Consider the following 13,109-nt stretch of genomic DNA (forward strand, 5'->3'; position numbering starts at 1 on the left):
AACTAGCAAATCTTTACCACAGAAGTCAAAATTCATTTTGCATCCTTCCCAATGTGGTTCTTTAAGTCACTTGCTTGGCAAATGACAAAGCCAAGGCTTTGGGCTCTGGGTGATGTTGGGGTGTTAAAACCTCCAGAGTGATTCATGCCCTTGTCTGCAGAAATAGTCACTTCAAAAGGCTTCTGAGATAAAAGCAAACTATTTCTGCCCCTACTTTTAATCTGATGGTTTATGCCCATGGTTTCAGGTGCTGCACACTTCCTGATAAAAGAGTTGTCTTATCATAACCTGGAGCTTGAACGGAATCGGCAGGAAGAGCTGGGGATAAAACCCCAGGATATTTGGCCTTTCATTGTCATTTCGGATGACTCCTGTGTTATGTGGAATGCAGTAGAAGTTGATTGTTCAGGAGACAGGAAAAGGTAAATAGTGTAATATATGCTTTTTCATCTGATTTCTTTTAACCTTTCTCTGTGTGTAATTTTGAAATTATGTTTGCTATGCTACAGCTTCTACCCTGTACAAGCAGAGAATTCTATTTGCCTAAGGAGAGTACTTTCCTAGGCATCTGTCTTTGCATAGCACCATGTAGTGCCTGTCTTCCATTCCTGTTCCCTAAGGATTTATGTGCCCTGCAGCCATCGCTGTCCAAGCTAGAGTTACTTGGACTGCAGATTTCAAACTCTGTAAATGCTCCCTGATACACTGGACAACATGGACACTTACATGTACATTTTTCATCAAATTTTTCTAGGGAAGCTAAATGACAATTCTGTTCAAGTGGTGCAACTGATTTCCTTTGGCTCTTTTGTGAGTCCCAGTCTGTGTGGCTCTAAGTTCCCCAAAGCCCTGAACTAGTATTTTTGTTCTCATTACTTTAGAATATTTTTTGTGCTAGATATTTTTATCTATTCCATGAACAGTGCTGTAGGAACCCAAAGTGCTGAGAATATTTCTCTGCCTGTTTTGAAGGGGTTTTACCCCCCTGAACAGCACTGTTTTAACCTCCAACCTTGGAAAAAACTGCCTATGATCAGACAAGAACTAGAAAATACAATGGTGTGAATTGGTGATAGACTACTATGTAAGATTGTCACAGGGTGAAAAATTTAGAGGTTTTAGGCTTCTCTTTGCAGTAAATAGATAAGAGCAAAAAACATCAAAATGGAGGATTGTTGTTGTTCTCCAAACCTTCTTCTTCTTCTTCTACTATTCTGCAGTAAAAGTAATTTGGGATGATTGGACAAAAAATTCTGCAGTTCCTGGCTGTGTTACTGAATAATTGGTAGGAAAGTGAAAATAATGTACGTTTTTAGCAACCATTGGTTAAATTATCTTTAAAAGGCTGTGTAAATTTTGATAAACACACACTTCTCTCCTTCTTTCACTGCTCTGTGTTATGCCTGGGTCACGCTAGTGGCTCTGCTCCTCTGATAAGACTTAATAAAGAACTATCTGGCAGCAGTGAAACTGCAGGAAGAGTCTCTGTTTGTTCTCGCGAACTCCTTGCAAGGACTTCTAAAATATCCTCTCCCATCAGGAGAGATTTGATTTATGGCACGGTTCAGTGTCACAGTGCCATGCAGAATTTACAGCAAATTTTTAGAGAATGAAACTCAATGACAACTGAGATTTATGGACTCTAGGGGTGGGCTAGAAGGATCTTAATACTTTGTGCTTAAGTTATGGCACAAGTCAGCAACCCTCCGAGATTCATTGGAATATTATCTAGGTAACTTTAAAGATTTATGTATCTGAGTGAATGTTTGGAGAGATCTAGACTAAGTTTCAGATCTGTCATACCAGTCCCCACCACATAAGCACCAGTTAATTTTAAGTTTTAACTAGAATGAGAGTCAAAAAAATACAGTAAAGACAACACTGGAGTTATCTACCTGAAAGTTATAACAACTTCCAACTGTTAAGAATTGCTCTTCACCTGAAAGAGATTCTCAGTGTTCTCTACATATTTTAAATTAACACATTTTCATAATTATTGTAGTGACTATACATGGACTGAAAGGAATGTTTCCCTGAAGCAAATTCTGCAACATATTGAAGCAACTCCCAATGTCACTCATTATGCCCTAATTGGGATGAGGAAATGGTCCAGTAAAACAAACAGTGCTGAGATCAAGGAACCATTCTCCTGCTGCCATGTGCATGACTTCATTATGCTGAATGTGGATCTGACACAGAATGTACAGTACAATCAGAACAGGTATGTGAATCACTAGCACCTTTCAATAGGGATAATGAACCAAATAAAGGAAGTTTTACAAAAGCTCTTGTTGTTTTTTTTAGGGAGGTTGTGAATGGCATGCAGACAGATTTTGTTTTCTTACTGGTGATTCAAATCCTTCCCAAGCTGCCAGAAGTTGGAAAAAGACATTAATTTCTATAGTTCCACTAAAACAGTCATATTTGTATGACAGGGTAGACACACTCAGCAGTGTGCCATGCAGTATTGGTCTACTCCAAGTGGCCTTGGATACAGTAAATACTGTGCTTCCCCTCTTGTCTGCTTGCCTGCTCTGCCTTCCATAGGAAACAGGGATGTATGGATGAATGGTGCATAGCCAAATCTTGTTCTGATATATATATGGACTTTTTACCCTGAGTAGCACAACACTGCAGCATACTACATGTGTGCTCATCAGGACAATCAGAAGAAAATAATAAAAAAGTCTTGTTCTTGGTGGTTGTTTCTCACATTCAGCTGTCTCAGAAATCACACTTTTTCATTTATTGTGACACTTAGGATATATCAGATTATAATTTTGTCATACACAGTATTACCACAGTTACAAGAACTGTTTTCACTAGGTTCATAATCTCACAGAATTTCACTGATCTGACTGAAATAAATGGTGGGTTTCCCCCGCTTTCTGAGGGACATATCACTAGAGGTGGGATTCACTTGTCTAAAACTAGTCTTTCAGCACCTTAGAATATAGAAGACATCCATATGGGGCTGGCAGGTATGACATGAAATCTGTGTGGTTTTCTGTAAGCCAGGTGGGATAGCCCAGGTAATTTAAATGGCTCTACACAACTGCACTCAGGTAACTGAACTCTTCAATCCCCGCAAGTCACTGCTTTTCAGAAGAACTCTCCTAACCCATGAAGGTACCTTTTGAAGTCCAAGCTTACTTATAACTGCAGGGAAGCATTCTGCTTTCATTATTTTGTGAATAAACAGATGATGTATATTTCTATTGTCACCAGCCTGACACTTTAAAAGAGCATTTTAAATTTGCCCCTGTTCATCTCCTGGTACAGAACTGTGCTCCTGGGCTGCCTAACTGTGTTACTGTATGAAGCATTATGTATGAAGGGCAAATGGAGGCAATGACAATAAAGCAAAATTATATGAGTGCAAGCAACAATGTTAAAGTGTCAGGAATGCCACATCACAGCACCGATTTCCTGCCTCTGTCTTTGAACCACTCAAAGCCCACAGTAATCCAGTGTGTGGGTACTGCTGAGTGTGAAGTATTGTATGACATTCCAAGCCTGGGCAAGGAAAAAGTATGTTTTAAACCACAGAGACAGTGTCAGTCAGGGATTGCTAAGATCACAGACAAAACTTTAAAAACCTCTAATTGAATGCCATGTTCCTCACTGATGCCAACTGTTGCACTGATTGCTCAGTTTGCTTAAACTCAAGCCCTAAATGTCAATGCAGTGGTTCTGCACATCATCCTGTTTCCTTTGTAATAAATGTATTCAAAATGGAGAACTGAGTCTGAATTTTCCAGAGATCGGAGTATTTGAATTTAGTCAGCTTTAGGAGCTTACCTTTTATTCTGTTCCATCATATTTTTTAAATGGGTCAAATTTAGTTCAGGGATGTTTGGCTTCATTCTGCTTAATCTATTCCTGTGTCCCAGCAGTTCTCTTGTATTAAGACTCATTGCCTTCAAATAGTTTTCATTTCTAAAACAAAATTACATTAGTTCTGTAGAGGAACATTGAAATAAATTGCTAGATATTCATATTCTGAGGGGAAGATAAGTAGTCAGGTACTTCTTTGCATTTGATAAATCAAATATAGGGCCTCATCCATTTCCTTGGAAGTCAAAGGAATTAATTTCCTTGACCATATTTGGGGTAATAATGTATGTAGCAATTTCTTATGACTACATTATTTTAGTAAAAGGCAAAGAAAATAATTTAATTCCTGGGTATTTTCCTTGGCAATTTACTGCCTTTCCACTTTATGCTTTTGATCCTTTCCCTCCCTAAGTGCTTTCCTCCCTCATTCTGATCTTCTCAAACTGATTCCAGCATAGTTTATTATTAGAAAGCTGAAGCCCCTTTCCCTGACTGATAGGCACTGGTGGAGGGTCAGTATGTTTGATACCTGTCCTTCCTATGGTGCTGATCAAAGGCTCTGAGTCCTTGTATTTGTCAGTGTGTGATGAGAAACATTCCTCTGACCTGCTATAATTTTATTCTTTCCAGATTTACATGTGATGATGTTGACTTCAACTTGCGTGTCCACAGTGCTGGCCTTCTCATCTGTCGGTTCAACCACTTCAATGTCATGAAAAAGCAAATTGCACTAGGAGGACAACGATCCTTCCACATAAAGTCTAAGGTGGGGACTGAGACCTCTGTTGCACTGTTGTTAAAATTCTGTTTTCCTTTTTTGTACCTTTTAACCAGGAGACCTGAGGTATTTTGATGCACCATCTATTGCCAGTAATGTCTGCCACGTGGGGCTTTCTTTAGTTATTTATTTCTGAAATCCACAAGATTCTTATCATAAATACACCCTTCCTTAATAATTTTCCTTTAAAACTTTGGAAAACACGTATAGTGTCTCTTTGCAATCCAAGTAACCATTCACTATGTGGACTTTATCTACAGCTATAGAATTGCTCATCTTCATGCGACTTCATAGGTAGGAGTATTTTGAGTTCAAAGAAGAAACCTCAAAGACTATAAACACAAATATAGTTCTACGAAACTGAAACTTTTTTGGTAGCAGATATTTTTGGCTGAATAAATTTTCTTCTTATGTAAAACTTAGATTTTTAGGGTAAACCTATGTTTTATACCAACCAGAATTCACATAAATACAACTTGATTGATTAAGATTGATCTGTATGAGAAATATTTTTTCCTCATAGGTATCTGACACTCCGGTTTCAATCTCCCCTGCTCAGTACATTTGTGCTCCTGACAGCAAGCACACCTTCCTGGCAGCACCTGCTCAGTTGCTCCTTGAAAAGTATCTGCAGTATCACAGCCATCGCTTCTTCCCTCTCTCACTGAAGAATTACAGCCATCCAGTGCTATCTGTAGACTCTTACCTTAACTTAGGACCACAGGTACTGAACAAAACAATCTCCAAGTAGCTCTAGAAATTTGTAGGCTCTGTTTTTGATGGGTTAGTTGATTTATTCCTTATAATATTTACACAGCCTTTGAAGAATGAGGTACATCTCTATAACGTTAAAATCAAATTTTTAGTCCCATAGGGGCTTCAACTAAAGTATATGGAGAGCAATCCCAGAATTGTCCCAATTACTAATATAGTCTGTGAAGTGTTTTCTCAATCTGCTATAATTTGGCTCTTCCTACAGAAAATGTCTTCCACAAGAGGACGTTACAAATACTAGATAACCCTTAGAAAGCACTTCAAATATATTCAGATGTTTTAGTTCACTTTAGACTGGTAAGCTGAGGCTAAGAATCAAATACTAGACAACCAGTTGGAATGGGAGAAGCTGACATTAGGTCTCAGGAGCTGTTGGCTCTCTCTGATGAGTTTGGATCTAAAGCCGAGGTTGTACTTCAACTCAAATATGTCGATAGAAATTTGGTATTAGGGTGGTGTGGTTCAGGAGAGAGGGACTGTTTATACCTCTTCACTTGAATACTAAATGAAATGCAGTCTTGCTGGATTTACTGAACTTCTCTCCCAAAGAGCTGTGTAATAACCTTCCCATGTATGCTGCTCCCAGAACATTTTGAGTACTTGTGCTTTTGTTCCCACCATGTTTGGAAAAACAAACTCTGTGGGAGGGTGTTGTACTGTTACTGTCTTCATCCATTGCATCCTTTCAGCTCTAGCCCATTCAGCACATGAAATGAATTCAATGCCTGAGCTGGAATATGATACAATAGGATTGAAGGGATATGGAATAGGCATACTGGTACAGTGTCTCAGTTGCTGTGGTTCAGCCTTCCTCCACTGAATTATGCTGACCCATGCCAGATGAGGATCTGCCCCAATTAAGTAATACAGTGGCACTTTGGAAACAAAGTCTTACGTGGAAGATTCCTTAATCTGAATTTATAAATCCTGAAAGAGGGCTGTAAATATTCCCAGTTATATATCAAGAGTGGATATCAAGAGTAGCCATAAAAACAAACCAGGCAAGAGGAAAGCTCATACATTCATGTATATGGACAATTCTACTGACTTGAGTAATCCTATCATAATGTAAATGAAATTTAGAATTTCTAAGGGTCCTTTTCATGTCTGACTGCACAGTTACTGTATTTACTCACATATAATTAAAATGTGCTGGGCAGGTCACAGCATTATGGTTGTGGGGAGCTATTTTTACTGCAGCTTTCAAACTATCACATCTAAGCCTTGTGATTAATAGTAACAATACATAGTTATGAATTGTGCTTTATGTATATTGTTGATAAGTAGTGGGATGTTTTGGAAGGAACTATAAGGCTCACAATATTTGTAGTTGGAAAGAAAGTCTGAATTTGAATCAGGTGCAAATACTGGAAGCTTCATAAAAATTCTTAGCTTTATATGGAAGCTCGAAAGATGTTAATTTTTTTTCCACCCTCTCCCAATCAGATTGCAGTTTGCTATGTGAGTTCTCGGCCTCATTCTCTGAATATCAGTCCCTCTGGTTTGACATTCAGTGGTCTCCTGCTGTACCTCTGTGACTCCTTTGTTGTAGCTAGCTTTTTGAAGAAGTTTCATTTTCTTAAAGGTGAGCTGCAATAATTTTATTACAAAGAATTGGATGACATGGTCTCTGGGAATATGGGAAAAATCTATTTTATATGAAATCTATATGCATATATATGCATATGCATGTATTCTTATTTGTCTTTATATATCCCACCCAAATCTGATGCTTGATCATGCTGGCTCTGCATTGTAGTAAACTGGTATATAGCAGTGCTATAAATTCTGCAGATTTATAAGTGGGAAGGAATGTTGGATCCATATCATCATGCCTAGAGTATGTGCACAACTCCTTACTCTGTGTTTGAAAACTGAGTATTGAAGATTTATGCATGAAGCATTTACCTGCTGTGTTCTAGGAGGTTTTCTAAATTTCAATAGAAAATGGGTGATGGACAAGCCTCTATCAAAATCTATTTTCTGTTTTTAGAAAGAGAAACTGGCTCATTTAAAATTTGTTCCTAATACCCAGTTTCTCCATGTAATCCTTATGATGGTGGATAGCAGTGAAGACAACTAACTTCCACTTATGTTGCAGACAGTCACATTGCAAGCTTCTTTTGGATCCTTCTGCTACTACCTTAGGCATTTGGTGCTCTGGGGATCTGTTTCACTCAGCTATAACTGTCACTGGGAGAAGAGCACTGTGGTTAGTGCCTCTTGAAACTGGCAGAGTTGTTATAAACTGCTGAGTTCTTTGTTGCATCTAAAACAGAGGCTACCAGTCAGTCTTGTTTTGCATAAACCAGTCAATTTTTATATCGTGTAGTACAAACTGTGTTTGCTTTGGGATTTCTCTATCTCCCCTGGCAGTCTACTTGATTTTCTAACCTGTGACATGAGAATTAAACAGCATGTGACTGTCTGTCTTGTTTCTTTTTATTATATTCACAGGATTTTTTTGTCTTGGGCATTACCTCTTACCTCACCATCTCTCATTTAGATTACTGAATGCTGGTGAGGTAATTATTTCCTCTTAAAGGAGGACTTTTCTCAGAAGCCAGGAAGCCATGCATGCAAGTTAAAGTGGTTATCAGTATGCCAGTCAGGACAGTTGTCATGGGTTACTGAAGTATGATTTTTTTTTTACTTTGGCATTTTGGGTTTGCCTGTGTCTGTAGCCACATAGACCAGATTCTTTGTTGCCAGCACATGAGTTTACCAATCCAAAAACCACTAAAATTTGTGATTAGTTTTAAAGACATGTTTAGACTATTTCTGAGCAGCAAAGCACAAAGAGCTTAGTCAGCCATCACAGTGATTGACTTGTGGGTTTTGCTGAGTGAGGGTTTCACCCAACGAAGGTAATGATCAGAACGGCTACAATAGGAATGGATGTAGGGCTTTATCTGGCTTGCTGCCCGTACCCATCACCACCTCCTTAGACCTGCCAATTTTACCTTTCCTACCCTAAGTAGCACAGAAAGTGCTGCTATTCCTGTCTACTAGATGCTTATGAGGTACCTCAAGTTACAGAAGAAGACCTTGACAAATAGGTAGCTGAACATAGCTGTCCTCAAGTCCTATCTCCATGGCCTAATTTTCTCCTAAACCCATTTGTTACTCCTGATGTGAAAGTGGTGGAGTTCTCTGTGCCAAAGGGCGGTGGGAGGTGGATGATCTGAGAACAAAGGGGATACTCACGTGAGTTTCTTTTGAACTGTTTGCTTAGGTGCCACCCTGTGTGTGATTTGCCAGGATCGCAATTCTCTCCGCCAAACTGTTGTCCGGCTGGAGCTGGAAGACGAATGGCAGTTCCGGCTGCGGGATGAATTCCAGACTGCCAATTCCAAAGAGGACAGACCACTTTTCTTCCTGACTGGACGACATATTTAATTGAAAAGAGACACATTTCCTGAATGACACAAGACACGGATTGCCACTATCTCATGAAATTACTTTTGAGAGGTTTTGCTTTCTGAACAGAAACAGGACTGTTTTCTGCTGTTTATTAGAATGATACCTAATCAGGCAGTTTAACATCATATCTACACTGAAGTGACTTTTCTAATTTAATGTTCTGATGGAAGTCATCCCTAATTCCTGATAGAAACACAGAGGGTGGAAAGCATTTTGTGTCAGAAGAGGGGTCAATGAGTGCACTTCTTCTGTGACAAAGAAGACCACATGCAAGTTCATAATGAAAAGTTTTAGTAAACTTTTTGTACATTCCAAAAATAGGAAATGTAAATTTAGGAGCAGGTTTTGGTTTACAAGTCTTATGTATCAAAGTTGGCATAGGGCAACAGGAGTTGTTACAGTTCTGTAGCATACTGCTACTGATTGAGCCAGGTAGGCTTTTATGAAGATTTGTAAAGTATAGTTCTTTAATAGTAGGAACTCAGTTGGAGCTTCAGTTTTTGGAATAAGTGCCACACTGGGTAGTTTTACCATGCAGGACTGTTGGAGTAAAAGCGTAATTATATGTCCAGTTTTATGAGCGTAAGGAGGAGAGTTAACAATGATGGTAAAATGAGATCTAAACATTTAAACCTGAAACTGATATTAACTTGAATAACTGAAGGCATCAAATGGTGGGACTGACCTGCAAGTGATTTATTTCATCTAGAACAGTGATGTTTTATGACTGAATTATAGACTGGCTGTAGACTTCAAGCTGAGCCAAGTGCACTCAGGAAAGCAGATGAGATGGTTCTAAAACACTCCCAATACACTTTCTGGGGATATTTTCTTGCCAAGGTGCTTCAAAGGAGTGAGAAAATGGAGATTACATTGCTGAGAAATTCAGGTGAAAATCTAAAACCATGTTCTAAAATGGCACCAGGCATTGTGATATTTCGTATGCTCTAAATGTGGAATCAGTGGTCACTGTCTTTGTCTTGGTGTTTGGAAATGCTGTCTAAGTTGCAAACTTCCTGTTTGTCTTTATAGAATCAGTGCTAACATCACTCAGTCAAGGTGTAGGAAAGATGAGTATAGACATTGTCAGAGGCCATCTTAATATTTGGGCAGACCTTTCTTGATGGATACACCAGTGGGGGGGATCATTGTCTTTATACAGATGAAATGCTTTTGGGTGGCTGAGTCTGTTACAGTACTGGCCTTGAAACACAGACATTGGTAAGACTATGCCAAAGAGCTAATTTATGTTATTTTACAGAGAAAATGTAAGTTCTGTGAGTTGTGAATTCTGTAAGAGATGTGGATTGCTATCTACAAGGCAACTGCTAGCAATCAATGCGCTTCTATATTTCATTGTTCTTGTTTCAGAGGGAGAATTCACTTTAAGTTTTGTGAAGGAAGGTGAGCATTGTCCTATGTAAATAATATTATCTGTTCAGTTTTCACCAGTTGATTAGTTAATTTAAACTTTTTTTAAGGAAGTGTGACATTTATATCTAATCCATCCTTTATAAATAAAGTTCATGCTGCATGAACATGTGTCTTGGTGATGTACTTGACCAACAAGTACACACATCTTTGTAGTGGAAAAAAACAAAGGAGAAGTGTTGACTGAAAGGAGTTAATATAATTAAGGAATGACCTGAACTGATGAAGAGAAAATACAGTACTACTTAATGGCCTATGACACAACACAGCCTCAAAGGTATAAGAGTTTTGAGAGAACTCAGATCTAAAGACAGTGGGTGAAATTTCCTTTTCTGTAACCAAATATTTAAACAATTTATACCGAGTGTCCATTAATTTTTTCTGTGTTTTAGATCTGAGATTTGCTTTGTCAGTCTTTAGACATCCATTTTCTCCAAGAAACTAAAAAAGGCCTAAAGTACAAAATAAAAAAAAATAAAAATAAAAATAAATCACATCCTTTCTTAACATCCTCTTTTGCCACAAAGTGTTCAAAACTTTGACAAAATACAGCCGGTAGTCACCTGAAGCCATCATACTCCTGAGTGTTGTTCCAGGTTAACCTTTTTCTCCATGAGTTACCTACACACTGTGTCCTGTCTGCAGGATAGGAGTCCCAGGGCCTGGCCTCAGCAGACCTGTGTGTACTGTGTGACCAAGTGCAACCATTCTCCATCACGGACTATATGTATGAGCAATTGTATGTGATGAAACTTGCATGCACAGGCCATTGTCTGGAGCGCATCCTGTAATAAGACCAGATATGCCCTTACTCTGTGACCAAAATGCAGGTACTTCCTGTCATGCTGTGGGTGCAACTATGCACCCACATGGTAGAAAAACACAGCATTTTGCTCACAGGATGCCAGAAAATGATGGTGGATGACTCAGGGAGAGACACCCTCCAGAGATCCATCCAAAAGTTTCTTCATCCCTGACCTAGCTTACAAGCTAAGACCCCCTAGAGAGTAAGCGCTCATGGAGCGGTCAGTGTAGGATTTGTGTCCACCTGGGACTCTGAGGTGATAAAGCAATACAGATAAATAACAATGATAAATTAAAGCAAATCTGTTTGGGTGGGACTGGCATCCTGTGCTGCAACTCTTGGTACTGTAGTTCTTTACCATACATGCATATGTAGGGCTAGGAACCCAGGTCCCAGCTCCACACTTCTCTTGTCTTTTTTTTGTGACAAGGAATTACTGGCTTTCAGTCTTAGTGATCTTTCTGAGAAAGCTTGGCCCATGCCCATTATGCGCACAAATCTTTTAAGTATTTCCTTTCTGTCTTTGGATGTGGCAAGAAAGCAGAGCTCTCCATCCCATGGATTCACTTGATAATGTGATAACAAACAAACTTTTTATAGCCTCTGCCTTCTTCTCTAGCACCTTCCATGCTTTCTGATTTAGTCATCCACCATTATCACCTGCAGATAGTATTATTAGCATGTTCTGAATCGTGTGTCAGAGACTGAAGTAGTTTATGATTCAGCTTCTGCAAAAGACAGAGTCCAAATATAGAGAAAGTTATTGGAAAGGTGACATTATTTTCCTTCCTACCATCCTCTCTTCTCTATTAAAGCACTCTTCACAAGCATTTAAGCACTAATGTCTGGTATCTAATCACTAGAGGATATAAGGGATTTCATCCCTCCCTAGCAAGTGCCTCCTGTTGTGGTGGTAGGGAATGTACTGATCTCAGCTCCCACTCTGCATCTAAAAGCAGTTGCTAAACATTGCTTGTGAGGGGGTTGCTTCTCAAAGGCTTTTTCTGTGACACTCTGTGGTGAAAGGTGTCACTCACACAAAGAGGTACAATAAACCCAAAGGAGGGTGAGCTCTACAGGGTAGAAAATGAAGAGCAAGTGAAATGAGGGCTATGAACAGAGCCAGCAGCATGGAAGAAGCCGGGGGCAAGTAGAGCTCCTGGCTGATTAGGAGGTGTTTGCAGGGGCACAAGGATCCTGGGCAGGGACTGTGTGCAGTGTGAAAGAATCTGGATTTCCATGGCGGTTGCAATTCATGTGGGTGTCATGAGCACCCAGCTCAACAGGACCCACCATCTGCCACGGGCTGCTGGTCTGGTCGGGCTGTGGGGGTGAGTGAGGATTGCGAGACATCACTCCTTCCTGGGATCCATTCCCCAGCCACTACCACAGTGCCTGTGGCAGAAATGACTGTGCCAGAGCTGTTTCTCAGGGTGGTAAAGAATTGCAATTATTGTAAATCCCAACCTCTGCTTGCATCCTTCTGCCATGCATGGCTTGCCCAGAGAGCACAGCCCTGCACACTGCTGGGCAACCATAGCCCCAGGCACAGCCCCTCACCACACTACACCACACACCACACCCAGCTGCCATGCTGCCTTTCCACCCTCCCACCACAGTCCTCCTCTCCCACATCGTCCCCTCAGCAACCAGTCTTAATATTTCATCAGCTACCACTGAAATATGGTGGATATATTGGTGTGGAAAAAATCCATATTCTTCCCTTTTTCCTACTTCCTTAAGGGTACAGCTCTTCAATGAAAAGTAAAATTAGTCCCATACATCCTCTGCCTGTTGACTGTCTTCTGTCCCTTATCCTTGCTCCAGTCTATACCTGAATAAATACTCAGTGGTTTTGGTAGTTTGAAAATGTTTTTATAACATTTCCAGTCTTGTTTCGACAGCTCCCAAAATAACCATTGATAATTGTGAGGACACAATTCTGGCAGTTTTGAGGTAATAGTCCAAATGCTGACATTGCCCACTGCTGACTTATTATTTGGCAAGGAAGTGATGGGGTGTCAGTGATATAACAGTGAGACTGTGATGTGAGAAAAAGAT

General features: G+C 39.8%; 1 protein-coding gene across 1 annotated transcript in view; it reads left to right on the forward strand.

Annotated features, from left to right (window-relative positions):
• GREB1 (growth regulating estrogen receptor binding 1) overlaps positions 1–8,788 on the forward strand; it is a gene marked incomplete at both ends in the record, with an annotated part of 54,852 nt that extends 46,064 nt beyond the window's left edge. The window contains 6 exons of the mRNA XM_082299326.1: positions 248–422; positions 2,003–2,221; positions 4,468–4,603; positions 5,139–5,339; positions 6,836–6,974; positions 8,625–8,788. Of these exons, the coding sequence (XP_082155452.1) occupies positions 248–422; positions 2,003–2,221; positions 4,468–4,603; positions 5,139–5,339; positions 6,836–6,974; positions 8,625–8,788 (1,034 nt within the window). The remainder of the gene's footprint in view (positions 1–247; positions 423–2,002; positions 2,222–4,467; positions 4,604–5,138; positions 5,340–6,835; positions 6,975–8,624) is intronic.
• Between the last annotated feature and the right edge of the window lie 4,321 nt (positions 8,789–13,109).

Source organism: Coloeus monedula, assembly GCF_965178545.1.
Source record: "Coloeus monedula genome assembly, chromosome: 2".
Classification (NCBI taxonomy): Eukaryota; Metazoa; Chordata; class Aves; order Passeriformes; family Corvidae; genus Coloeus; species Coloeus monedula.